The sequence below is a fragment of the Drosophila yakuba genome, chromosome 3R, assembly GCF_016746365.2.
Source record: "Drosophila yakuba strain Tai18E2 chromosome 3R, Prin_Dyak_Tai18E2_2.1, whole genome shotgun sequence".
Classification (NCBI taxonomy): domain Eukaryota; kingdom Metazoa; phylum Arthropoda; class Insecta; order Diptera; family Drosophilidae; genus Drosophila; species Drosophila yakuba.
In genome coordinates, this window is record NC_052530.2 from 4136520 (window position 1) to 4163764 (window position 27245).

Consider the following 27245-nt stretch of genomic DNA (forward strand, 5'->3'; position numbering starts at 1 on the left):
GACGCTGCTATCTTAGCGCTTCTCACCTGGTGCGTCGAGTAGGCAGTTCGATGGTTGGATCCGCCCGCTGGCAGACCCGGCGGAGTTGGATAGCGTTGCGGGTACGGCGAATATTGAGATGTTGGCGGTGTGTTCTGCTGCGACGGCTGCTGTCCGGCACCTGGAGGTGGTCCGCCCGGCACAGGACCACCGGGCTGCTGACCCGCCTGCTGTTGCTGCTGCTGCTGTTGTTGCTGTTGCTGCTGCGGCGAACTAGGATAGGAACCTGAATTTTGACCGTGAGCTGGCGGATAGGGTGATTGACCCCTGGAAGTGTTTGTCTGTGAATGGAAAATCATTTGGATCAATAAAAGCCAAAAGCCGACTAATAAATATCTAATGAATGTCGAAGTTTAACCCACTACCTCTAAGTAGACATATGTATATGTAGAATTATACTAAGGTTAAAGCTGTTGAATCGTTGAATTCATTGAAAATTCAATTAGCACTCCACACCTACAACACTTCAGTTCATAGTCTTTTAAGAGAAAATGTTAATGGCGAGATTTCTATCGAGCTACGGATATGTCACGTGGGTCCTTAGAAGGTTAAATTGGAGAAGCGATAGAGACGGCACATGGGTTTATAATTACAGACATCTCGCTTTGTCTCTCTTCGACTCTATTTATATCCTCCCACACTCTGCTTTCCCCAGCAATTCATCAATTATTTGCGTTTGGCTTCGCCGATGCTCCGTCTGTGTGCGAGAGCTGAACATTCTATTTCATTGTATATATCATTTTAATCGATATTCCACAACCGATTCCCGTAAATTCGCGTCGAAATACACACCCTCTTGGTTATGTGTGTTCGGCAGCTCTACAGTGTATGTCCTCGGTTTAGGACTCTCTGCGTTGGAAGTTTCCAGCAATTAATATTCGATTGTGCAGCTGCAAGGGAAAACTAGACAGTAATTGGAATTGACCTCGACTGCACAAGTTCCCCTTATTTTTTTGGCGCCCACTGTAGCGTGTGTGTACACTGCACATCCATTGTATGCGGTGGTTGGGGTGCAAGGGAGCGACATCGACGCACCCTCGGGTGTGCTGTCACTTGACAGTCACAAATGAGCAGATTAAAAGGAGACAGTTCAGAAAATATGCTGCAAAAGGATCCTAAATGCTGGCAATAAAAAGTTGAAATACACCAATATAACGGCAAAGCACATACACATTCGTTTTTACAATGCAGAGCGGAATTGTAGTTACGCAGGATAACTAAAGAAAGCTCTTATTAGTACTCACATTAATTTCATAACATTTTAAAAATAAAACATCATCCATTTTTCGATATAAGTAAAGCAAATTAGCCAGGAGTTTTGGTGCAAAACTAGCAATTCAGATTATAGAGATATTCAATAAATTTCAGTAACCGTCCTATTATCTCGGCAACATTCCACAGTGCTAGAAAGCCGACCTGCGTTGTCCATGTCCTTCCCAATCAGTTCAAATTACGGAGCACCGTCCTGAAGGAGGACGCATAACTTCTAGCTGGGACGGGGGCAGACGATTGCCTGCCTCTCCTGGCTCTTGCTCCTGCACCTGGCTCTCTCTGCCACTCCGTGACCCGTCACAGCGCCAGAAGAAGAAATCCACTTGAGTGGAATATAAAGTGAACCTTACGGACGCGCATACATGAGGATGTGCATGTGCGAAGGCGAACAGACCAGGCCGAGCCAACGACAAAGTTGCAACAAAGCCAGGGAAAAGGAGCTCCGAGAAGGAGAGGACACCTCGCTGCGGAACCTGGCCTGTGCGGCAGACAACTGGAGCAGGACGTGCAAAAACCAGCATGCCATGTGCCATGTGGCGGTGTATGTGGGAAAGAGCTTTGGATGCCATTAATGAAAGGATTTTCAACTTGACGTCGTGCGACAAGGCGGACCAAGTCGCAGCACAGCAAAGAACAGCACAGAGACCGTCTGGCATGGCAAGTGGGGAGGCGCTTGCCAAGCTCGCACAGACTTACGGTTCGCCCTCGCAAACAGAAAACCCCACAGCGGCGTACACACAAACGTAGCCGGGCAACAACATCGCTCTGAATGCCACAGCCCGGAGTAAAATGTGGCAATAAATCTAATGGAAACTCACAGCAATGAGGGAACGAACGAGGGAACAAAGCAAGACAGCAAAGTGCTGGCATCTTAGCTACTTTTGTGGCTAGATTCTTAAGTAACTTTTACACACATTGCTTAAATTTATGTTATTATTTGACGGGAAATTATAAGTGTTATGAATTTTTGGTGCAAGTGTCTTGCTGTAGAATTACACCTGCTCCCTTGGCTTAAAACATTTAAAATAAATTTACAAATTACAATTTAATTGAGGATAGCCCTTGAGTAACAACTATCTATAAAAAAAAACCCTATCATCATTATACCTTTGTAATTAGATTAGTTTAAAGAGAAAGGAAAAATGGTTTTTAAACCCATAAGGTGAATGTTCATAATAGTTTTGGTTAGGTTACGGGCACTCAAAACAAAATATCTAAAGTAAAGTTAATACTTTTATTACTTCAAATCATTTCTAAACAAATAGAGAGAAATCGCACTACATTGTGTATGAACCCTTCTTCATGCATTGGCTATAATTCCCTCTGCAAATAAGTCAACACTGTTCTCAACATTGTTGGCCCGACCAAAGGTAAGCAATGCTAAGGAAAGGCAAAGCAAGGCAAGGAAGCCAGAGTTATATAGCCAGAATCAGAAACAGACACATAGCCTCTCATCCAGAGCCAGAACTAAGGGCCAAAGCCAGATCCCGTCGTTCGGGGAACGAGAACATCAACAGCAACTCCAACAACAATCGGCAACGGCTACGACGTCGACGAGGATGGTTGGTCGTTCGGTTGCGTCGGTCCACTGCAGGGTGACAGGAAACATGAATGGATGGTTTTCGTGCTCCGCTGTGTGCGTGTGTATCTGTGTGTGCGGAGCGAGCGAACATGGCAACGAGAAATAAAGTTGAAAAGGAAAAAAAAGAAAAAAGGGAAAACTCATCATAGATGAAAATCAAAAGCAGAAACGGCAACGATGGGTAGAAGCTGAAGTGGAATTTGAATTAATGCAGCAAGGGTCGTACGGTGGCACAAACACACACGGATACACACAAACACGAACACACACTTATATCATGACTGTAACGAACGAATGACGGTTGGAACGAACGTCGCTCGGAATTAAGTTCGGGGAAATCGGGATAGCATCGGGGGGATGGGACGGGAACAACTGAAATTCTGAATTCAGGGCTCTGAGTTCTCGTTCGGATGGTGGTAGGTTTTCCAGCTAAAAGCCGGCTACATGTATAAAAATATCGCGGGAAGAAAAACAAAGCGCAGCAGCCAAGGGAGTGGTCCTGTTTGCCTCTGTCCGTCCTCTTCGCTCCGCTCCTCGTCTCCGTGATCCTGGGTTTATAATTTCATAACCAACAGGCACACAGATACATACACACACCCACGGGCGGAGGGCGATTGCATATAAATTGTGCGAAGGGAAAAACGTGGTAAATGCGATTTCGTGGCAGAAAAGGTAAAGCACATTGGCAGTTGCAAGGGTTGTATGTATGTGTGAGGGGATAGCGAGTAAGAACCAACGGGATTGGGGTGGCCGGAGGAAGGACGTCCCTGCAGGCTACGCCCGTTGTTGCTGCCGGCAAATGGACGGAATTATGTGCACAGCTCTCGAACAGGCGCAATTTTTAATACAATGTCGCACTCTCCACGCGCCCATTCACTGTGGCAGCAGTTGCAGAAAGATAAACAGGGCAACTGAAAAAAAACCAATGCAATCTCCTCGACAACTGTCGCAAAATATTACTCAAAAATGTTAAGCGATTACCTCTCAGCCCCTGTGTGTTTAATTAAATTTTGTAGTCCTCTGACTATTATAATGATGGATTTTTGAGATGTTTGCAACTTTTAATTTGTTTCAACAGTTTCTTTTTATTGGTAGTACTTATGTTACATGAGTAACTGTCGTAACGTTGATTTAAAATCGAACCCGCACAAGAAATTTAAGTTTGAATGAACAAACCTCTCATAGAGGTTTACCTAGTCATAAATTGAAACGTTAGATTACGAATTTGTTAATTTTCAGTCATTGGGAAAATGTAAATGCAACCAATTTAGAAGATTTTTCATCAGGTTGCATCTTACAAAAGGGAAATGGGGTGGCAAAAAAAGAGAGAAGGAAAAGGCAAAGAAAGGAATGAGGAAAAGAAGGATAGACAACAAGAAGGGACAATAATCGATAAGGCAAAGGCAACAGTTTTGTGTACTCCACTTTTTGTAGGTCAAACTTTAAAGGCACTTCTCCAATAACAGCAGGCCAACCCATACATGCGAAGAAACGGCATAAACAAGCCGGCACACAGACATCAACTCTCTTGAAATAAAAAAAAACACAAAGCGCCGAAGGAGGAGGATGTAAGTCGGAAGAAGGCCATACAGGAACAACAAAGACACAAACGAAAAGAGCGGTTAATGCAATGCCTCTTGCCTTTCCCCAACGACGAACATGAAGGGGAAATACCAACAAAAAAAAGGCGGAAAAGAGGCCTTTAAACTCTTTAATATATGCCCAAAAGTGTTGTAGCTCGCCTTGCACCTGTTGACCTCAAAGGAGAATCGAACGGAACATCAAGGATATATGGGGAGCATAACGGGATGCATCTAGCACACTTGCACTCGAAGAAAGAGAGGGGTAGAGTGAGTGAGCCCAGGCATGTCATCATAGTCGAGCCCTCCTCCCCCTTCCCCTTCTTCTTCTACACCTCCACCACCTCTCTTTTGACAGTGCGCGGTTTCACTTGATTTTCATTTTTATTTTGTTTTGGTTTCTGCTTCCTCCACAGCTTGCCGGCTAACCACTCCTCCTTCTCCACCCCTTTCTGTTTCTCCTACCCCAAAACAGAGAGAGGGAGGGAGAATCAGCTGTGACAACAACAAGTTTCTCTGTTATTGCCTTTGATTACGGTGCCTACTTGTCCGTTGTTGTTGTTGTTGTTGTTGTTGCCGCTGCCGTTTCGGTTGTACCTATGCTTGGTACGTAAGTATGTATGCGAGTATATCTACATATGTATTTATTGCATGCACGCGTAAGTCACACTCTGCCGGCAATTTGATTTCTTTGTTTATGCACACAAGCCCGCCGAGCGAGGCAAACAATCCAACAAACACTTGACATTCGATAGCAGCTCTTCTAGACTCTTTTTTCACTCTTTTTTTTTTTATTTCGCACTACCTACACATGCAAACACACCAACACTGAGCCACAAACAAAAGCTCTCGAAGGTCGCATCACATCGCTCCGCATCGCACATGTCTAACCCCAGCGGATCGCTTTGATTTGTGTGCTCACACATAGATTTGTTTATATTTCTCTGCCTAATCGTCGACATCAAAGTTCATTGACTCGCATTCGAGACATCGCATCTACATCCGCACCACACCACACCAAACCAAACCATTCATGCAGTACAAAAACAATCGATCCTACTGCAATGACATCAAATATGCCAAAAGCAGACCGATGACTACATAGACACGTAATCGGGCCACAAATATGAGTAGGTTGGGCTGCGGGTAAGCCCCCGAACTATAACTCTACCCCACTAATGAAACAATTAACCGGTTTATATTTAATTCAAAACGTGAAATCACATCACGTGCTTCTCCTTTGGGGCCAATAAACCAGGCAAAAAAAACCAAACCAAAAACCAACTTCAACTTATAGCTTGACACAACTGATAGCAAGTTCTTGATATCAGGGATTACAATAAATAAGACTCTTTTACAATTCTTTCAGTTTTTTCACCCCAAAACCAGAAACGAAGTATGAAAAGTACAAGTCAAAAAAAAATCGCGAGGAACTACTAGTTACATTTACCGATTAAATGAGAGTAGATTTATTTATATTTATTAAAACTATTAAGCTGCAGAGAATGGTTCAGGATTAAAATTTTTACACGAGCAACATTCAATGTTCTTAACGAAAACATGTGTACATTCGCTTTTGATACTATGTAGTTATATCGACTAATAAATAGGTTTCGACTCATAACTATTTATACTGTTTAATAAATATATTGATGTCATAATGTCAAGAAAACAGTTGGAAAAAATAATTTATACAGTGTGAAACCAATTCCCTTCCATTTTTTGCAGTTTTTGATAGTAGTACCCAATTTTTATATTCTTATCTCTAAACAATTAACACTAACAATGCAGTGATAAGCTTTAAAATTATTCCAATCAGACACGAGGTTAACAGCCCGTTGGTAATGTTGACATGAAGGAATGAGGAAACCCTAAAAACCCTAGAGAATGTGAATGAATGCCTTAACATTTTTGTGTACGAAACTCTTTCTTGTTATTCCACTGCTTCTTCTTCGTTGTCTTCTTATTTTACCGTTGCTTTGCGGACTTTGGTTGTTATTGTTTTGCGGCGGCAAGTGCCGGTTCCTGTCCGTCTCCCCTACTCTCACACAGTAACAACACCCAGCACTTAAACAGCGAATTTTCAAGAGGATGTGGCTATCTGCAGGAGGAGGTGCAGGGAACCAAGTGGGAGGGGCTGGCGAAAAAGGCGCGGAATCTGAGTACAATGTTTTTTCGTTATGTGTGTCAGTGTGTCTTCCGCTTCTGCCCTTTTTTATATTCTTTCCTTCGAGTGGGACTTGGCAAATCTTCAGTGAACTGAATGAAGTGCGACCAAGACGAAACCCTAAAAAGTAACAGTAAATATTGCAGCCTCCCTCCCACGCACACACAGTCACACTCCCAAACGAATACATGTGCACAAAACGTGACGAGCCCCTCTCCGTGGAATGAGTGGGCAGTGGGTGGGTGGAGTAGGAGATTGGGGGAGGGAGATAGCTAGCACAAAGCCAACAGCGACAACCGCAACAACAACACCACATGTCGTGGAGGCCTGCACATGGAAATACTCCAGTAAATGTGTGTGTGTGGGTTTGGGGTCGATGGAATCAAAATCAGTGTCAATGTCAAGACAGCTCTAAAATAAAAATATTCATAAGGAAACCCCTGGCGATAAGATTCCCCCGGTATTCAGTCTTTAGAAGGTTTTCTTTGATTTCAAGTAAACTTATTGCAACAACTAGATCACAGCATTAATATTTTGGCATAATGGTTCTTGTGTTAAAGAAACTTAATTTTTTGTGTCCTTCCTTGTGTCTATCCTGAATGGCATTTAAGCTCCTTTAGAGTTTTTATGTTGCTTTAAAGCCTTAGAGACTTTAGCGTATTTCTTATTCACGACCACAAGTCCATCTATAGGTTAATTTTTTTTTTGGTGTTGAAATACCAAACAAATTTAGTTTGGAGATACTATCAACTTATTCTTCCCTGCTGACTTTTAAATGTATCTTCCAGTATGTAAAGTATATTCTGAGTAATTACTATCGTTTAGATTATTTTTAAGATTTCCAATGATATTATTGCAATTATATATACCTTGCAATTTACAATTTTTCTAGCCCATGAATCCCATTATATTATCCTTGTTATCCCCATGTATCCCCTTTATGATCACTTACCGGTGGTGGTGTCCTGTACTGCTGCGACGGTCCTAGTTGCGGACTGTAGGGCCTTGGTGGCGGTGCCCAGCCGCCCTGTTGCCCTCCGTACGGCGATGGCTGGTGCTGCGGTGGCGGCGGTCCGTGTCCTGGTGGTGGAGGTCCACCGGCCTGCTGTTGCTGGGCCGCCGCAGCAGCTGCCGCCGAAGCGGCCGCCTGCTGGGGATCGTAGGTGTTGGCGTAGCGGTGCTGCGGCGGGGGCGGCGGATTTGAGGACTGGAGCAGAGAGTTCAACGTTGGCGTGGGTCCCTGTGGCGGCTGGCCGGGTATGTAGCGCTGCTGCGGCGGACGATTGGGTGAGCCACCCGGCCCCGGTTGCTGCGGCGGTTGCTGTTGAGGATGTGGCTGTTGCTGCTGTTGCTGTAGAGGCTTTCCGCCTGGCAGCGGCTGGCCATAGCGATAGGGATCCATGTTGGGATCGGCGTGGTAGCGACCGTACGCCGGATGAGGATGGGGCGGCGGCAAGTGAGCGTACTCCTCCTTGACACCGGGCGCATGCTCAGGTGCTCCTCCGGGCGGTGGTGGTGCAGGTCCGCCGTGGTGCTGCTGCTGTTGCTGCATATGGGGTGGTGGCGGATGCTGCTGGTGCAAATGATGATAGTGCATGACTGCAGCTGGATCCGGTCCTGGTGGTCCTCCGGGACCAGATCCTGGGGGCAGTGGTGCGCCATATGGATGTGGCGCAACATTTTGTTGTTGCTGTTGGATGCTGGGATCACTGCCGTTGTTGCTGTTGTTGTTGGGCGTAGGCGGGCCAGAGGTGGGCGGTGTAGCGCCACCAGGAGCTGCCGATGGAGGCGTGGCAGCAGGGGCAGGAGCGCCACCTTGCTGCTGCTGCTGTGTTTGCGGTGACTTTATTTTTTCATTCATGACTGCTCATCGGCTTCTGGCTGCGCTGCTCCCGATCTGCTAGATTTTCCGGATCGGATTTTCCCAGATGTGTGGCGGCTACTGATGGAGCACCGGTAACCACCAACAACAACAACGCTGACGCTGATGATGACGACGACTGCAGCGGCGAGTTTGAGGTTATGTTAGCTGCAAGTTATCGAAAACGGGGAATTAGCGTTTGGCAAAGGGGGTCTGGCTTATTAAAGGGGGCAGTCCAATATCACTGGGCCTAAATCGAGCGGGTTACACATAAATAATTTGTACTCGTTCGTGGGCTGTTGTGTATTGAAAAGTCCGCTACTAACACACGCACACACATGCTCACTCGAACAGGCAGCACCAATACCACAACAATTTATTTTCCGCCGCGTACGGTGGGCAAATCGTAGTGCGTTGACAACCCTGCCGCAACCGCTCTCGCAGTTTGAGCGCAGCCACTCTCGTTGGCGCTCTCGCTCTCTCTTTTCACATTTGGCGGCTATACACGCACACGCCGTATCCCTTTCCGTCTCACTTGCACTTGCTCGCCAGCCAGGCTGAAGACATACGGCGCTCTCGCTCGCTCGCTCACTCTCTCTCGCTTTATTAGTTTCTGTGTGAAACGAATGAAACGAGCAGCACAGTAATGATTTTTTCGTAATTATTTTCTATGCCGATTTTTTGCGTTTACACAGCACTGGAATAAAATGGCCAAGGGGGCATCATCTCACTATTGTTTAACTTATTTTTTTGTGGGTGGGAGAGAGGAGGTCTAGCGCTTAAGATTTATAAATAATTGCCGGGCCTGCTTGCCAGCGTTTGTTGCGCGTTCACTTTTGGCCGCTGCCGTTGTCTTGAGAGGCTCTCTTTTTTTTCGGTTGCTTGCGTTTTCCTGCGGTTATTCGCCAAGTGTTTATAAAGATTATGATGATGATGCAAGGATTCGACATCCAATCATTTACATATGTATACACACACGCACTCAGTTGCACACACGCTCACACAGCCCCCAAAGTGCATCGAGAGGAGAGAAACTGAATTTTTCACTCGCCCTCGGGCGAAAGTCCGGCGGCAGATTTGTTGTTGGGCCAAGAAGACTCAATATATATTTTGCGGGACGCTTTGGTTTTTTGGAACTTTTCTTAACCAGAAATCTACATACACGCACACCACTTACACATAGAAGAATATTCACGCATTGACGACCGTCCACAGACTGGCTATATATACTAAAAACGAACTCGCGTGAGAAGACAGGGACAGGGCAGCAAACTCGGTATACGAACGGAACGAAATGAAACGATTCAAGTAGTAGTGTATGCAAGTCTTGTCTGTCTGCGCCTGGCGTTCTTTTTCTCTTCTTTTTTTCGATGGTTTTTCGCCAGGCTGGGGCGCTGCCAAAACGCTGCTGCGGCGGCCACAATCACACGCGGCTGATCGCCAGTTGGGCCCTGCACAGGCTGCACATACTTTTCACTATTAATGCGCTGTATTTCACTTATTTTTCGAACAAATTCGCAGCATGACGAAGAAGCGAGCCTGTACAAGATTAGAGCGGGTAGCACGCACGATAGTATCGATACGTAGAGTAATTGGCACTGCGATACACCCGTTTCGATAGCTCCCGATAGACCTTGCACGAAAGTTAATCGCCTTGGCTTTATTCTATAATATTTTGTTTATTAATTATCCTCATTGCATTGGACATAATTTTTCTGAGCATTGAACAAAAGCGCCGGATTAGTCTTAAAGTTTTTGGGAACCAAAAACGCTGCCGAATCAGCGATAGTTGAGTGCGACGCAATAATGAGTTTGAATCGATATCGATTTCTGATTCCCTTAGACGCCATTTTTTTGCGGCACTTTTAACGGAAACTGAACTTTAATTGCTTTATTTGTACATTTTGCGAATAAAAGCATGTAAAGCTTTGTGAAAAAAAAAAAATTAACTAGAAAGGTTTTCTTGGGCCAGAACTTCCGGCTTATAAATACATCAATAAAAATTTGTTAAAAAAGATTCCAACCTCTGTGTTGTTCAATGGCGACGACAATTGCTTATTAAGATTACAATTTATAATTAAAAAAAATTATCTAAGTTTAGACCAAAGTTTCTCCCACCGCTAGATTTCAGCGCGGCAGCGCTATCAAACCACGGTGAGTAAAAACATTGATAGTTTTTTTTTGCCAAGTTATCGATACTAAACAAAAGTAGGGCATTCGCAAATTTAAAATAGTTATCACGTTTAGGGTATTTTTCCTTTTATTTATAAAATATTGCATTAACAACATCAGCGTAATTATTCCAGAAATGGTTGCCCTTGTTACTTCTACATGCACGCTGATTTCTACTTTTAAGTTTTCAAAATACTTTAAGGCCAGATTTTCAATACTTCAAATCCCAGAATTGTATTCAAAGTATGTGAAGTTAAAAGAAGTTAGATCTAGTTAAGTTTTATTTGCAGTCCACAAAAGTTCAAAAAGTTCAAATGTTAAATTCCAAAATTTGAATAATGTTTTTATTCTTTGGTTTGTTCGCTCTGCTTCTTTTAATTGTACTCCACAATTGTGATATAATAATGATAAAAATAATATTAAAAATAATAAATGTTAAACATATTTGTTTAGTGCACTGCTTGCGCAGAAGTTGCGTTTAACAGTAAAATGTTAGTAACATTTACAGCACAATGTACTGGTACTTACAGTACACTGCTTGTTTTGATATCGAGTATTCCTGGTATCGAGCAGAAAATGGCGGCATTTCTAGATCAATTTAACACGATTAGATTGAGCTTGCCAGTTTTATTTTTAGTATACGCCAACAAATGTTTCATTAAAGGCATAATGTGTCGCACTTTATTTATTTTGTTGCTGCTACTTGTGACACAACTCGGCGAGTTGCAGGCGGCAGCATTTTCTATCCGCCAAAATCGCTTTGATGAAGTTCCCGATTTACAGACTCCTGCTCCAGTGGCCACTTCCACTGAATCCTCAAAGATACTCGAAAAAGGTGAATATTATTTACATATGTACATGTGTATGTACGTTTAGTAATATAATTTGACTATCTCGGCAAATTAAAAATGGCGTACAAGGTAAAACGGTACTTGTCCACTCTCAGTGAATAAAAGTTACGGTTTATTGATCTACACTGAAAACAACACCTGCTAAAATCCAGTTCATATTTATTGAGTTAAATAACAAATAAAATAAATATATAATTATAATATATAAAATTAGTCGAACGACTTGCTTTTACATCGTCCATCATACAAATTTTATTTTTCTGTGTAGCGACCAGCGGTTTGTTGAAAAAATGTCTTCCCTGCAGCGATGGTATAAAATGCGTGCCGCAAATCCAGTGTCCCGCCCACGTTCGCATGGAAATTCATGAAAAGCCCCAGATTTGCGATCTGCCTGCGGGAACATTCGGTTATTGCTGCGAAACTGGACAGAATCACACAGCTCCCAAGCCGGACATCTCTTCCAAGGAGCGCCGATCCGGATTTCCCACTGTTCTGTCACCCGCAGTTTTGGACGAGGCTCGTCGCAATTTCGAGCACTTGATGCATGGAATAGCGCAGATTCCGGTACGCCGTGGTTTTCCCGACTTTGCCCATGGCCTGGTTTTCCATTCGACGGCCAAGGATGATCTTCACAATTTCGCCATTTCGAACAGTGCCATCGAACAAGTGATGACTACCCAGTTGTTTGGCAAGAAGGAGCAGGTGCCCGTAGAAGATTTCATCACCAACAATGTACCCATCAAGTTCACGGAGACTCCGTTGGCACACCATTGCCAGCCGCCTCCAGTGTGCGGCAATATTCGTTCTGTTTATCGCAGCATTGATGGCACATGCAATAATCCGGAACCACAGAGATCGCTGTGGGGTGCTGCTGGTCAGCCGATGGAGCGCATGCTGCCCCCCGCTTATGAAGATGGTATCTGGACACCGCGAGCTCACTCGTCTGACGGCACTCCGCTCTTGGGCGCCCGTAAAATCTCACGAACTCTGCTCTCAGACGTTGATCGTCCACATCCTTTGTACAATCTCATGGTGATGCAGTTCGGACAGGTCCTGGTAAGTTATCAAGTAAACAAATCCCTTCAGCAGACGAAGCTTGCTATAGAAATCCGATGGATCTATACATTTTATACGGAAAACCCAATAAACCAAAGAACAAAGAAATTTAACATTAATTTTTTAGGCACATGATATTTCACAAACTTCTTCAATCCGTCTCGAGGATGGCAGCTTGGTTCAATGCTGCTCCCCCGAGGGAAAAGTAGCTCTCAGTCCTCAGCAAAGCCACTTTGCCTGCATGCCGATCCATGTTGAGCCGGATGATGAATTCTTCGCAGCTTTTGGAGTGCGTTGTTTGAACTTTGTTAGATTGTCTCTGGTGCCTAGTCCCGACTGCCAACTCAGTTACGGCAAGCAGCTGACCAAGGTGACGCACTTTGTGGATGCCTCGCCGGTCTATGGGTCGAGTGATGAAGCATCTCGTAGTTTGAGAGCCTTCCGTGGGGGTCGTCTGCGAATGATGAATGATTTTGGGCGCGATCTGCTGCCCTTGACAAATGACAGAAACGCGTGTCCCAGTGAGGAAGCCGGAAAGTCCTGTTTTCATTCGGGTAAATCAGAGTAAAAAAAATGCACATATCAATAGTCAAATTAGGAAATTTATGGCCAATAATTTCATTAATCATTTAATAATTTAATAATTTCATTTTTTTTATCACATAGCTAATGTATGTATTAATACAATTTAGTCAATATTTAATTGATATTTACTGGTCTTACTTCCATTATTGCTACTGCGGTACTACATACTCCCACTTTCAGGAGATGGCCGAACTAATCAGATCATATCCCTGATCACCCTTCAAATACTGCTGGCCCGGGAGCACAATCGTGTAGCAGACGCACTACACGAACTTAATCCTTCAACCAGCGATGAAACGCTCTTCCAGGAAGCACGACGCATTGTCATTGCCGAGATGCAGCATATAACCTACAACGAGTTCTTGCCTATTATAATTGGACCGCAGCAGATGAAGCGCTTCCGTTTAGTGCCGCTTCATCAGGGCTATGCACATGACTATAACATTAACGTGAATCCAGCCATCACAAACGAATTTTCGGGTGCTGCCTATCGCATGGGCCACTCCAGGTAACGCATATTTTATTATTGCACACAAAAATTTGGTTTTAATAATATATTTTTACTTTTAGTGTCGATGGCAAGTTCCACATCCGCCAGGAGCATGGTCGCATCGATGAAGTGGTCAATATTCCAGATGTGATGTTCAATCCGTCTCGGATGCGCAAGCGCGAGTTTTACGACGACATGCTGCGCACTTTATACAGCCAACCCATGCAGCAGGTGGACAGCTCAATCAGCCAGGGAGTAGGGATTAACCTTCATTAACTAAATTCATACCGTTTTCTAATCGCTTCTACATTGAGCAGCTCAGTCGCTTTCTGTTCCGCGGGGACAATCCATTTGGCCTGGATCTAGCTGCCATAAACATTCAGCGAGGACGCGACCAGGGTCTGCGTAGCTACAACGATTACTTGGAATTGATGGGTGCATCCAAACTGCATAGCTTCGAGCAGTTTCCCATTGAAGTGAGTACTTAAACAAAAGCTCGACAGAATCAAAAAATTTTTATATTATAGATTGCCCAAAAGCTGTCGCGCGTTTACCGCACTCCCGACGACATTGACCTGTGGGTGGGTGGCCTGCTGGAGAAGGCAGTCGAGGGTGGTGTAGTGGGGGTGACCTTTGCTGAGATCATAGCCGATCAGTTTGCACGCTTCAAGCAGGGCGATCGCTATTACTATGAGTACGACAATGGGATTAATCCTGGTGCATTCAATCCTCTGCAGCTGCAGGAAATTCGAAAGGTAACGTTGGCCCGCCTGTTGTGTGACAACTCCGACCGCCTGACGCTTCAAGCAGTGCCATTGGCCGCATTCGTTCGAGCTGATCATCCGGGGTAAGTGCAGTGTAAAATGAGCTGTGCGATTCCTTTAGTGACTTGCTTATTTCATTATAGCAACCAAATGATTGGCTGTGATGATTCCAATCTGCCTTCTGTTAACTTGGAGGCATGGCGTGCTTGAGCCACTTTTTAATCCACTTTTAATTTATTTATCGATTTTTTAAACTGTATTTATATATGCGAATGTATATCCCCGTTTTATGTAACTGCGGCTTAACACAGAAACCAAAATAAAACTGCGATCGATTAAGCTCATTTTCATTGCTAATTAAGCGCAAATTTCTTTGTTCCAAAGAATGTTTCAGCTCTCTCCCCGCATCCCCTTAAGGCCTTTTGTCCTTTTGTTGTGTTACATTGTAGATTGGGTGACAAATATAAATACCAGAAAATCTTCTGGGTTTTCTCATTTATTTTCGGCATCTCACTAATTTGTTAATTCAATAGACTAATTTGTTTTGCGTCTCTGTTACTGTTATGATGTATGTCTGTGAATATTTGTCAAGCAAATACACGTCTCAACGAGTTATAAGCTAGTGACGGTGGCATTCTAATATACAACAAAACAGTATTAACTTTTGTAGCAAAAAATGATTTTTTAAGAAAATTTGTTGGTTTTGTTTAGATTGTTAGGTTTTATATTAGAGTACCTCAATCTCCACCAGACCTGATCCTTTATGTATAAAAAGTAAATAAAGCATTTAAAAAGCATTTCATACAAGGTTGGTTGTTTTGAATTTAAAATGAAGCTATTTTGGTTGTTTCATAACTGTTAAACGTTATTTTAATTTTTATGGGAATGTGTTGCATATTAAAATTTGGGGAATTTCAAGGGGTATGCATATTTAAAATAAAAAAATAAAAATTAAAAATCACTTTGACACTTTCACCGCTTTGTCTTCCAAACCATACAATTTTTGAATGCATTTTCTTTGCTTTTGCGTTACCATTCGATTGGTGTATCCTTCGTTGTGATCGTATCCTTTGTGTCGCCTTCGCACACTCACGCGTTTCGTCACTACGTGGACTGCCGTGCGCAGTGTTACGTTTGTTTTTGGCGTAGAATCGCATTGGATTATCTAGTCAATTAGCAGCTGTTCGCATTTGTAAATAACAAGATATGCAAATTTCAAGCCAAATTAAAATGTATAACAGAATATTATTAAATGTCTATATCAATGCCGCTCTATTTCACAGTGAGTTGTGTGTCGACAGGTATCTGTGAAGTTTTGTTTAACCTTAGACATTCGTTATTTGAGCTTCTATTTTTACAATCTTTACGCAAGTCATGTGAAGTAATCAGTTGCGGAAAATATACGCAGTTCGTAATCTCTTCCGACGACTTAATAACTTTTTCATTCGAAACATTATCAGAATACTGCCAATTTGATTATTGAACTTTCCAATTTTGAATTTAACTTATATTTACTTGTCCCATATAACATCTGGAAGATTTTCGGAGCACACGGCACATGTAGATTAGTATGCTAAACAAAAGCTGTATAACAAAGGGTTTGCAAGTTGTGGGAGTCTGATGGAATAAAACAGAAATGAAATCAATTCTTAATTATGATATACAAATTTCCTACGCTAATCCATCCATGGAAAAAGTGTCAATATGTTTTTGCAACCACAAGGGGTTTCCTTTCAGCACTACGCAAACCAACTTGTTGAACCAAGTGCTTTTGAATTTTATTTTATTGCATGCCTTTGGAGCACACTTTTGCCGGATTAAACTGGTTTAATGTCTTATATTTTCACCAATTAGTAAGCTTAGGCAAACCTTCACGGCTATCGATTTGTGAATTATAATTAAGCCGACGCAGTGAATTCGCTAAATGCTTTTTGAGCGCCTCAATTAATTGTTGTTCTTTCCAGGCAGAGACCAGGGGCAAGGGATTAGCGAATGCTATGCACCCACTTCCGAGGCAGGGGAAGCACATACTGCGGTAATTATTATTTTACCCAGCGTGAGCCATGATGACGACGTTGGCTGCTGGTTAGCTGGCTAGGAGCAGTCATTCTTTATTGGGTGAGTGAGTGAGTGCCATTGGCAAAAAGTGACAATTGAAACTCAACCGACTGCCAACGCAATTACGCGGGGCAAACCCGAGTCTACTGACGTCCGTAGACGTTCTCATCGGTATAGGAAATGTAGAGAAAGTAGTCCTTGTCGAAGTGCTCCTGGTACAGTGCGCCCATGGTGGCCGAAGTCGGAGGAATCACATTGTTCACAAAGAAGAAGAGGGCGTCGTCGGGACGCAGGTTGATGCGCTTGCGGATGAGGAAGTAAAACTGGCCCACCGTCAGGTCAGCCGGCACCAGGTACTTTTTCTTGTCCAGCTCCGCGTAGCGGGTCTTCGGCGCCTTCTCCACGATCACGGGCACACGGTCCGGATACTTGCGCCGGATCTTGTCGCCCTCGTTGCGACGCTTGTCGAACGAGTGGTCCTTCTTGTACTGATAGTGCATATCCATCTGGGCGTACTGGAGTTCGAGTCGAAACGGAGCGGAGCGAAAAAAGGGTTTTCGTTTTGGATTTGGTAGATCTGCTGCAGCTATTGTAGCTTTTGTCGGCTTGAGTTGCTGGGAACTATGAACTATGATTTCTCCCCTTTACTACACAGCTAGCTTTGGCAAATAGGGCAGTGCCTTCTCGTCTCTGAATGGAGTCGGAAATGGAAATATCATTGGATCCCTGCAGCCCTTCAAGAACAAATGTAGTGTGAACTAGATGAGCACTTATGTAATTAACTAATAACTGCTTGTATAATCATATGTGTGCGCATTTTCGCTCAGGACTTCCATGATGTATCTTTTAACTTGTTTCATTTCATTTATCTATCTAATTAACCTGAAGCATCTTTCATTACTGCAATACTGTTAATTGTAATTGTGCCCTTAATGTGCTGTACATGACTTGGTCCAATGAAACTTCCATTCACGACTTCGAGGGCGCATTTATCTTATATATTCCTTTATTTATATACATATTTTAAGCTATTACCATGAAAACTATACAAATCACTGCAGTTGGCCTGCACTATAAAGCTTGTGTGCAGGGCGCCCCAAGGCGACAATTGGCCCAAAGACGTGCCCCCGCGGCTCCAAAGACGCTGACCACAAGGCAGCTCAACAAGTGTGTGTGCTGGGCGTCCAAATGCGAAAGCTTTCACCAGAACCGACCGCAAAGCAACGCAACGCAACGGTAACAACACACGCAAAGCTGGAGCAGATGTGTATGGTTCAGTTAGCGTCGTCGCTGGCTGCTGGCTGCTCGTCGCTCGGACATCGCCGGAGCTCTCATTCCGCCATAGCTGCTGGAGCTGCTCGGTTGTTCGCGCTCGGTGCCTCGGCTGTTCGGTTGTTTGGTTGTTCGTCGTCCCACTTCCGATTTTTGGAGCGTGCCTCGCTGGTTTCCGGTTGTGGCCTGGGCGTAATCCCTTGCAACAGGTGCACTCCAGTTCGGCCGAAGACCACTGGAAAAAACCTGGATATCGACTGTTCTGGTGAGCAAGTTGTCCAAGAACGCACCCTTCCGTCTCGATTTGTTTACGGAAAGGAAAAGCGGGAAATCGGGAAAGCGGGTGTGCGTGTGCTGAATGAAATAATTGCCTAGCCAAACAACTCTCGGAAAACCCATTATAATTCAGAGTTTATAAGCTCATGTGATGGTCGAATAAATTTATCCCACGATCTATCCTTTGATAGCGAACTGGAAAGATTGTATGTGTGAGTGAGTGATGAAAAACCTGGCCGTAAAATTATCAATTTTTATTCCGCACAAAATCGACTCTTGATTTTAGTGGCGATTAGCCGTAAGCACGGACAGCTAATCTATGTGTTTGTGTGCTGAATGTGTACGGCAATTGCTAATTAAACTCACGGGTGCGAAACAAATCACCAATTGTATTCCATAATCCGAAAAGTAATCGCCCTAATGGTGCTGCTAGAGTTCACCTGCAAATGTGCAGTCTTGCCTATTCGCTTGTGAGGTGAACTGAGATCTGAAGATCTGAGATTTTATTGAATCGGACTGATTTTGTGAAGTAGTGACACGCCATCGGCATTAACGCATACGCATACCAGCTAGTAAGTCGGTGCTAATAGACCTAAAAATTCAGAGAAATTTCATTGTGTCTTTGACTCAATAAACAAGACAATGAGCTTTCTAAGCGCACAAAATACAATTTAAAACCAATTAAAATGCACTCTGTTGGCTTAGAAACACACGAGTGTTTGCGGCCAGCCAAAGCTAACTTAATTTAGAAAACGAATGGGTCTCTATGTTCCTTTTACTCTTGAAAAATTCATAACAACTTGTGGGACCATCAAGGTAATGGCATAAAAAAATAAAATTTGCTGACAGAAAGTTTTGATGGCCACTGAGCTAGAACATTCTAATTCGATTTATATAAACAATATAGCGCTTTGCGCTTGATAAATTCGAAGCGACTTGTTCCACCAAGTTGTTAATGCGGCAATTAACATTAATTCGTTAAAAACGACACCATAACTATTTTTTAGGGAGCGGACATGAGGGCTCCATTCTAACTCACTGGACCAGAATCTTCTGCCTTCCTCCCACTTAATCGTGACCGCCTTTCCTAATTACTCCAACTTCATGTTCGCCATTGAAGGAGAGAATTAGTTAAATGGAATGCAAAATTGCTGATGCGACGCGTCGCCAAACTAGATTTAATCCAATTGAGTGCTGCTAACTATTCGGTGTGGATTCGAATGCAAATAATCAGCCAGAGCTGCCAATCAAACAGAATATTGTGTAAATAATTGATTTAACTCGGCCCAACGATGGATTTTGTATACTCAAATGATTTTTACTATGTTTTGTAAACCATTTGCGTCACATAGTTGGATTTTCGTGATGACTTTCATCTCATTGGCAAATCTGTTGCCCGGTTCACGGCCAACGGCCAACGGCCAACGAAGTGAACGAATTGCCATTGAATTCCAGCAGAGGTTCACGGTAACTTTTGCATTCCGGCGGAGGTCGCCCAGTTGCCAGCCGAAGGTGCTAATTACCTCTCGGAATTCTCCCTCCTCGAAGGGCCGGAGATAAAGCCAGATTGTGCACTCCGGCGCAAGATCGCCGCTGTAAAGCAAGCTGGAGCACATGCCAGAACAAATGTTTGCTAATTAAGAGGTTGAAACATGGCGCACACCTGTCGGCATTCTTTGAGGTCTCTGATAAGTGGGCGAATTCAAATAGAAATAGTTGAGGTTCTGGGCCTGTATGGGGGCTATACATACATGTCCCGAAAACTGAGCTCCCAGCCAATCTGGGTTTATGGTATCACTAATTAAACGAAACTGAATGTTTCAATTAGCTGGCGAGAACTAAAATTAAGCACAAACAGAGCATAAAACCCCATGGCTCGTGGGGGTGATCGAAATGAAATTTTATAGACCCTGAAAACGTGACACGAAATGTTTACAGACACTGCGCCTAAAAATAATGTCATGGGTTAAAAATGTGCTTTATGCATGCGGTAGCATATGTTAATTAACAAACTCCACTCGATATTTGCTTTACTTTACTTCTGTTTGCCTGACCGCCTACCTTTTTCAGGCAAGTCTGTGTCCTGTCGACTGGTTTCCTTGTCATGGGCTTCACTGTAGCTGCGTGGTCTTTTAGCCGCGCACTGATTGCCCAAGAAATTTGCTGGGGGGTAGCAGTGCTCTCAACTGATTTCGGTTTTTCGATTGGTCTCTGGCTTTTGTACGGTTTTGAAAATCAATCAAACACGCGTCCGCGCCTCACAACGTGACCGTCCAATTCGCGACACGCCAAATATCTGCCGATCGGCAGGGATAGCAGTGGATTATTTGCTCGATGCTATTTAACTTTATCATTTGCCAAGCGAACGCCCAGCTTGATGGCTTCATTATTCACTTATTAAATCTGCTGCCGCTCCTGCTCTATTTCGTTTCCTACAGACTACGGCTCCAAGATGCAGCGCATCGAAGACTAATTAGAAGTGAGACTGCGGAAAAACGGCTACGGATATTTGCAGAGGAAATGAGCCGCACACTATGTACCTAGGATCGCTGTGCGGAATCCAGAGAAAGAGTCATGGAAAAGCACCCGAGTCTGTCCCAGCGGAGGGAGCCCACAAAGACCACTTGCCGCACAAAGAAGGGCCTGAAGTGTCTGTCATTGGAGTTCCAGTGCCGCCTGCTCCTCCATCATCTGCTGCTAACGTCGCTGAGTGGCCGGCATTGCGTATACGCCACGAGTGCCCTCGGCGGTGGCGGGGCGCTGAGTGCCAGCAACTGTCACGACATCCACCACGGATTCGATGTCTACCCCAATCCCACGACCCTGTTGCTGGGTCAGTCGACGGATACACCCCTGGCCGAGGCGGTGCCCCCGTCCGCCTGGAAGTGTTGTTGCTGGAATGCAAGTAATCAAGTAAGTGACTGATAGACGCGCACTTTCTACTTAATTCTATATGTTTACCAGCTGGGCCACCAGTGTGGTGGCCTCCAAAGTCAACTGCAGCACTTGAAGGTTAGGTAAACAACGAAAGTAGAGGGCAGATCGATGGCCGATGCTTTAGTTGAGTTTTAGTTGAGTGTCCGTGGCAACTTTAAGGCAATTAGGTCTTGAATCGCATATGGGGGTATCAGTTAATTAAAAGAGTCAAAGCCATAATTTTCCCCGGCGTTCATTAAGTTTTAGATTGAAGTGATTTTGACTTCCCTGAAATTAGGTTACCCACTAACTTTATTAATAGCTGCTAACAGCCAAAGTTCAAGATCGCAGCATGGCAAAAGGGTCGGCATCGATAGATGGCTCGTTGTAAGTGAAAAGCCTGTGCCTTTATTTTTAGAAGTACCTGCTACCTGGTAAAAAGAGGTTAACACTGCATGCAATATTGTGTATTACTTTCGCAACTGCACGACTCCCACGCACCTGCACTAAAACCACTATTTCCACCATTTTCACCATTTCCACAGGTGGAAGAGGTGGAGTGCCGTTGCGAGGGCGACGGACTTAACCGCGTGCCGCAAACCCTGAAGCTGCCCATCCAGCGTCTAACTATTGCATCTGCGGGACTGCCACGCCTACGCCACACGGGGCTGAAGGTGTACGGGCCCACATTGCTGGATGTGTGAGTTATATGGGGATATGGGGATCCTCTGTCCCCATCCTATGCGTTCGTATACTAACTGTCCTTTGGCTTGGCAGGGCCTTCACCGACTGCCTGCAGCTGGAACTGATACAGGACGGTGCTTTTGCTAATTTAACTCTATTGCGAACAATGTAAGGCTTGATTTTAAGTGGCGGCTTCTACCTCCGGACTCCCTTATTACCACATCTGCGCGAATTTGTCCTTTCAGCTACATCACCAACGCTCCCAAGCTGACCTTCCTCTCGAAGGACGTGTTCCTTGGCATTTCGGACACCGTGGAAATAATGTGAGTCCAAATCTAGCATTAGATGCCCCATCTGTGCTGGGGATTCGAGGACTTGGGGACTCATGGTGGCGCTCAAGCCAATAAGCACGCACAGCTGTGTGGTTTTATTTCGGGCGGAATATGGGGAATATGTTGTGTCATCGGTAAAAATAGCACTTAATACCCACCCAACCGGATTTGTGCGCTTTCCTCGCAATATGTTTTAATTGCCTCGAATGCCGAGCATTCCTCGACACATTTTGGCAAAAAATCATAGAAACAGGCCAAATTGCATAAACATAAACATGGTCGGAAAATTCCTTTGTCCATCATGCAGTGGGACATAAATATTCGGCTTAATTGCTCTACGCGAACTGCAGAATACAAAAGCATTTTCACGCCAAAGAAGTATTTACACTCGGCTTGTGTGACACACAAACATAATAATCCTGCGGGCAGGAGCTCAGCCAGGATGTGGGTGTGCTCCTGATGTTCACGCAGTCTAACTATAGCATAGTAAAGTATAGTAAATATAGTTTGGCACTTTCCTCCCACAGACGCATTATAAACAGTGGGCTCACCAGAGTTCCCGACTTGGGCCACCTGCCACCTCATAATATTCTGCAAATGATGTGAGTAGCGCATTGGAGTAGCAGCACCCATCTTTTCCTCGGCTTTACTAATTGTGTGTTCTTTATTGTGTGCTTATCTTTTCTGCAGAGATCTCGATAACAATCAAATCACTCGGATAGACAGTAAATCCATAAAAGTAAAGACTGCCCAATTGTGCGTATTAATGGTATATTACTACATATTTGATTAATCTATGAAGAGCTCTAATCGTTGCAGAATTTTGGCAAACAATGAAATAAGCTACGTTGATGACTCCGCTTTCTTCGGCTCCAAGATAGCCAAACTGCAAGTTTAAGTTTAAGGTTTATGATAGGCAATAGTTATTAAGTGTGTGTCGTTTTAGGTCGCTGAAGGAAAACCAAAAGCTCCAAGTGATGCACCCTAACGCTTTCGATGGCATTATAGACATAGCTGAACTGTAAGCCAAACTTCATTTTAATTGCATCCATAAGCTAAACTTGTGTATCTGTATCTGCACAGCGATCTCTCCAGCACTTCGCTAGTTGGTCTCCCGTCAACTGGACTTCAGAACATCGAGGCATTGTACATTCAAAACACGCACACTCTGAAGACCATACCCTCCATCTACAATTTCCGGGTGAGTAAAAGTCAGTTTATACCAATAACATATCCTCAAAGTTCTGCTTCCTTATAGAACCTGCAGAGGGCCTATCTCACCCACTCTTTCCACTGCTGCGCCTTTCAGTTTCCATCCCGGCACGATCCTCAGCGACATGCCCAGCGAATGCTGGAGATTGAGAAGTGGCGGAAGCAGTGCAAGAGTGACTCCGGATCCCGGAAGGAGAGGTCAACCTTGGATAGTTCCTTCGATATGCCAGAGGATTTCGGTACCTTCGGCAGCTCCGACGACTCAGCAACAAATATAACCCCCATCACGTTCGCCTCCTTCGATTACATGGCCGATGACACCATGAACAAGGGAACTTTTCACGAGAAGATCGTCCTGAACCCAGAGGATGACTCGTCGGCCGAGCTCTGCGGCAATTTTACTTTCAGGTGAGTGCCACCTCACCTCTTAAATAACCATTACCCGGTACTGAATACGAATTTGTCCCGTTGCAGAAAACCCAATATTGAATGCTATCCCATGCCCAATGATCTTAACCCTTGCGAGGATGTGATGGGGTATCAATGGCTTCGCATTTCCGTCTGGATAGTGGTCGCCCTAGCCGTGGTGGGCAATGTGGCTGTGCTGACAGTAATACTATCGATTAGGTAAGTCGTTAAATTCTCTCGGCAAAAGGCACTCAGAAAAACTGAGACTGAGTCACACTTTCAAGCATACTTCCCAGTTCAGGCTTACCCTAAGAATGCTTCAATAGTATAAATACTTAAAATTTCCCTCTTTTGCTGAAGTGGTTATAATCTCATACTTTTCCAGGCCGGAATCGACCCCAGTGCCGCGATTCCTGATGTGCCACCTGGCCTTCGCCGACCTCTGCTTGGGCCTCTATCTGCTGTTGGTGGCCTGCATCGATGCGCATTCCATGGGGGAGTACTTCAATTTCGCCTACGACTGGCAGTACGGTGGGTGCACCCGATTTGCGGTTGCAGCGCATTTAGCGGATTTAGTTTTCAATGTCTCCTCCATTTTCCAGGGCTTGGCTGCAAAGTAGCCGGCTTTCTCACCGTGTTCGCCAGTCATTTGTCGGTGTTCACGCTGACCGTGATTACCATCGAGCGCTGGCTGGCCATCACGCAGGCCATGTACCTGAACCATCGCATCAAGTTGCGTCCTGCTGCGCTCATCATGCTGGGCGGCTGGATTTACTCCATGCTTATGTCCTCGCTGCCCCTGTTTGGCATAAGTAATTATTCGTCGACGAGGTGAGCCAGTAAACCTGTCATTCCCCCCAGAAATTTGTGGCTCAAATGCTCGCCTTGGTCATTGCAGCATCTGCCTGCCGATGGAGAACAGCGATGTATACGACACCGTGTACCTGATTGCCATTCTGGACTGCAACGGAGTGGCCTTCTCCATCATAGCCGTATGCTATGCCCAGATCTATCTCTCCCTGGGTCGCGAGACACGGCAGGCCCACCATAACAACCCGGGCGAGTTGAGCGTTGCCAAGAAAATGGCCCTTTTGGTGAGTGGACTGAAGTGGCTTATCAAGTGAACTGCATAAACTAGTACAATAATGCATTTCTCTTGCTAGGTCTTTACCAACTTTGCGTGCTGGTCGCCCATTGCTTTCTTCGGACTCACCGCGTTGGCCGGATACCCACTGATCAATGTTACCAAGTCGAAAATACTGCTAGTATTCTTCTATCCCTTAAACTCCTGTGCGGATCCCTACCTATATGCCATATTGACGTCCCAGTATCGCCAGGATCTGTTCACCTTGTTGTCCAAGTAAGAGAAAAACGCTCATCCTGTGCATGAAATTTACTTCATCCGAACTGTGTTCCTTGCAGACTGGGCCTGTGCCGGCAGAGCGCCTTGAAGTACAAGGACAGCCTCTCTGGACAAGCCACCACCAGATTCACAATCCATGGCTCCATCCAGAGGCATAATTCACTCACTTGCAAAATGCAGACAGTAATGGGCGCCGAGACGCAGAAGATGCTGAAGAACAGCGTGGATTATGTTTGAACCGAAGCTGGGTATTGTGAACACACCTCTTCCCACCCCGTTGTGATATATGATATATACGTGTACTATTAGTTTACGCTCTCTCCTCGATTTGCTATCTGTTGCAGTATTGTTAGCATCCCACGATTAATGATATTTCGATATTTCACAGCCATAAGTTTGTTAACGTTATCTTGTCATAGTTAAGTTCTTGTTCCTACGGTATGCAGTTTTAGCTAAGAAAAGTATTGCCTACAGAATCGAGCTTGTCCCTGGATAACACCTAAGTGGTTTCCCATTACATGTTATTAAATGTATACATGTACGGACTTGAAACTCTAAATGTTCACAAATACTGTTTTGTTGTATGAAAATAATTGTAAAAACCATTTTAAATGGATTAAAATTCTGTATATTGATGTGGAAGAGTACTGAAGGTGTATCTTTGTAGTTTCGTTTTCATTATTATTATTTTCGCTAGCAACCTAATTTAAAACAATAGAGAACGCATAGTCAAGTGCCCTGACTATCAGAAACCTGTTACTCCGCTAGTGGAATTCGAATGAGTGTTTTGAACACTTTTTTACAAATCGCTAGAAATGAGAAACAAAAATTTAAAATAAAAAGGTAGTCTGCATATCAAATCTTTCCTTTTATAGCTTCCGAGATCTAGACGTTCATACGGACGGACAGACGGATAGACTGACATGGTAAGCTCGACTTGGCTAGCGATTCTGATCAAAAATATATGTACTTCGTAAGGTCCGAAAACCTACCCGTTACATACTTTCCACGAATCTAGCATACCCTTTGACTCCAAGAATAACGGGTATAACCAAAAGATCGCAAATGTAGGCTTCGTGTATCTCTACACAATCTTCCATATATCTTACACGCGATTTTACATCGCCTGCAGGAGCGCCATCTATGTCTGGCACAGACTGCAGCTGTTCAGCCCTGGCGAACAGCTGGCTGCGAAAAGGACCAAACAAGTGAAGGCCAAAATGACGCGTACTGCGATATTCCTTGTTGTCTGCTCAATAACTCTGTTTAATTTCGCCAATGGCTATAAGGAGATGCACGGACTAAATGGAAAGCTGTTTCCCAAGGCGGCGACATTCAATTTCCCGGAGTACGCGTACAAGGAGACCAGCAAGAATGTGAGTTCCCGAGCCTATTGATTTTTCTTGTCCACTGACCCATTTCAAACAATAAATGCCCAAATGGAACAGGAAATAACTTACCACGAACTGGAGGTGACTTGCGACCAGCACGCCCAGTGCATCAGCCTCAGTCCCGTGGGCGTGGCCAAGATCAACTGCATTCGGCAGTGCATCTCGCCATCCTGCTACCAGGACATCTATGCCTTCAACGAGCTGGAGGAGGGCGAAATCGACGCCAGGCTCAACTCCTTCAAGGGATGCGTCATCCAGCGCATGTAGCAGCGACCGCAGTTGTTCAAGGAGTGCTTCATCTTCAGATGGCTGGAGCTCACTGGCATCGCCTATTAAACGGAGTCAGTGCCAATCTGTTCCAAGGACTCGCGTTGCAGTTGGTGGAGCTGTGTGCCTGAATGCGAGGATAGCACCAGGAGCCTCTTGCTATCAGATGCTCATCGGATCGAGAGGAGATCCGCTTGTGTTTTGGATGTAAGCGGCTTCTGTGGCGTCCTCTGTGGAATGAACTGAACACTTGCATCGCTTCTGCGATCGGACGACTGCCCCTTGACTTAAGGCCAAACTTAGAAATAAACTTTTTCACTGATATAAAAAGACTAAGAATAACACGTTATTGTGGCAAAGACTAGGACTGTTAATCTTTCAAGACTGTTGATATGAAGAACTTTGTTCCACTTCAGCCGGGGAAGATGATTTTGATTTTGCAAAACTATCCAGTTCTATTATTTAGGTCATTATAACCGCGGGTATGCTGCATTAGTCAGATAATAACAAGTATATACATAGATTTCTTTGAACAGTATCAACTCTATATAGCCAAGTTAAGACTTATTTTGACGTTATACAAAAGTACATCACGTATACAAAGAAAAAAAGGGGAAACATTTTACCTTTCTTCCAATTGAGCATAC

At 44.4% G+C, this 27245-nt stretch overlaps 5 protein-coding genes across 18 annotated transcripts in view; 3 read left to right on the top strand and 2 right to left on the bottom strand.

The window, feature by feature from the left end:
- LOC6535474 (trithorax group protein osa) overlaps positions 1 to 10086 on the bottom strand; it is a 30001-nt gene extending 19915 nt beyond the window's left edge. For 8 of the 14 annotated variants that reach the window (XM_039375539.2, XM_039375537.2, XM_015191682.3 and 5 more), the window contains exons 1-3: positions 9679 to 10077; positions 7593 to 8669; positions 27 to 320 (exon numbers count right to left, since the gene is read on the bottom strand). In XM_039375539.2, the coding sequence (XP_039231473.1) occupies positions 27 to 320; positions 7593 to 8501 (1203 nt within the window). In that variant the 5' untranslated portion in view covers positions 8502 to 8669; positions 9679 to 10077. Of the gene's footprint in view, positions 1 to 26; positions 321 to 7592; positions 8670 to 8847; positions 9658 to 9678 lie in introns of those variants that run through there. The other 6 variants (XM_039375544.2, XM_039375543.2, XM_039375542.2 and 3 more) reach the window with 3 other exon arrangements.
- A 1163-nt stretch (positions 10087 to 11249) lies between these two features.
- On the top strand, positions 11250 to 14776 carry LOC6535475 (chorion peroxidase). Its single transcript, XM_002096070.3, has 8 exons — positions 11250 to 11508; positions 11793 to 12580; positions 12708 to 13134; positions 13346 to 13673; positions 13736 to 13910; positions 13973 to 14131; positions 14183 to 14502; positions 14563 to 14776. The coding sequence occupies exons 1-8, from the start codon at positions 11250 to 11252 to the stop codon at positions 14627 to 14629; spliced, it is 2523 nt and encodes an 840-aa protein (XP_002096106.2). The 3' UTR covers positions 14630 to 14776.
- A 1723-nt stretch (positions 14777 to 16499) lies between these two features.
- LOC6535476 (gamma-aminobutyric acid receptor-associated protein) lies at positions 16500 to 17139 on the bottom strand. Its single transcript, XM_002096071.4, has one exon. It carries the CDS (start codon positions 16981 to 16983, stop codon positions 16621 to 16623), a length of 363 nt encoding a protein of 120 aa, XP_002096107.1. The 5' UTR covers positions 16984 to 17139; the 3' UTR covers positions 16500 to 16620.
- A 678-nt stretch (positions 17140 to 17817) lies between these two features.
- Positions 17818 to 25587, top strand: LOC6535477 (lutropin-choriogonadotropic hormone receptor). The gene is made up of 17 exons (XM_015191684.2): positions 17818 to 18014; positions 20464 to 20938; positions 21487 to 21641; positions 21719 to 21793; positions 21871 to 21948; positions 22485 to 22559; positions 22648 to 22713; positions 22777 to 22845; positions 22904 to 22978; positions 23041 to 23158; positions 23216 to 23577; positions 23644 to 23796; positions 23963 to 24108; positions 24180 to 24408; positions 24476 to 24671; positions 24741 to 24937; positions 25000 to 25587. Exons 2-17 carry the CDS (start codon positions 20600 to 20602, stop codon positions 25175 to 25177), a joined length of 2511 nt encoding a protein of 836 aa, XP_015047170.2. The 5' UTR covers positions 17818 to 18014; positions 20464 to 20599; the 3' UTR covers positions 25178 to 25587.
- Positions 25588 to 26120: 533 nt separating this feature from the next.
- Positions 26121 to 26957, top strand: LOC6535478. The gene is made up of 2 exons (XM_002096073.4): positions 26121 to 26316; positions 26389 to 26957. The coding sequence occupies exons 1-2, from the start codon at positions 26161 to 26163 to the stop codon at positions 26596 to 26598; spliced, it is 366 nt and encodes a 121-aa protein (XP_002096109.1). The 5' UTR covers positions 26121 to 26160; the 3' UTR covers positions 26599 to 26957.
- Positions 26958 to 27245: the final 288 nt, after the last annotated feature.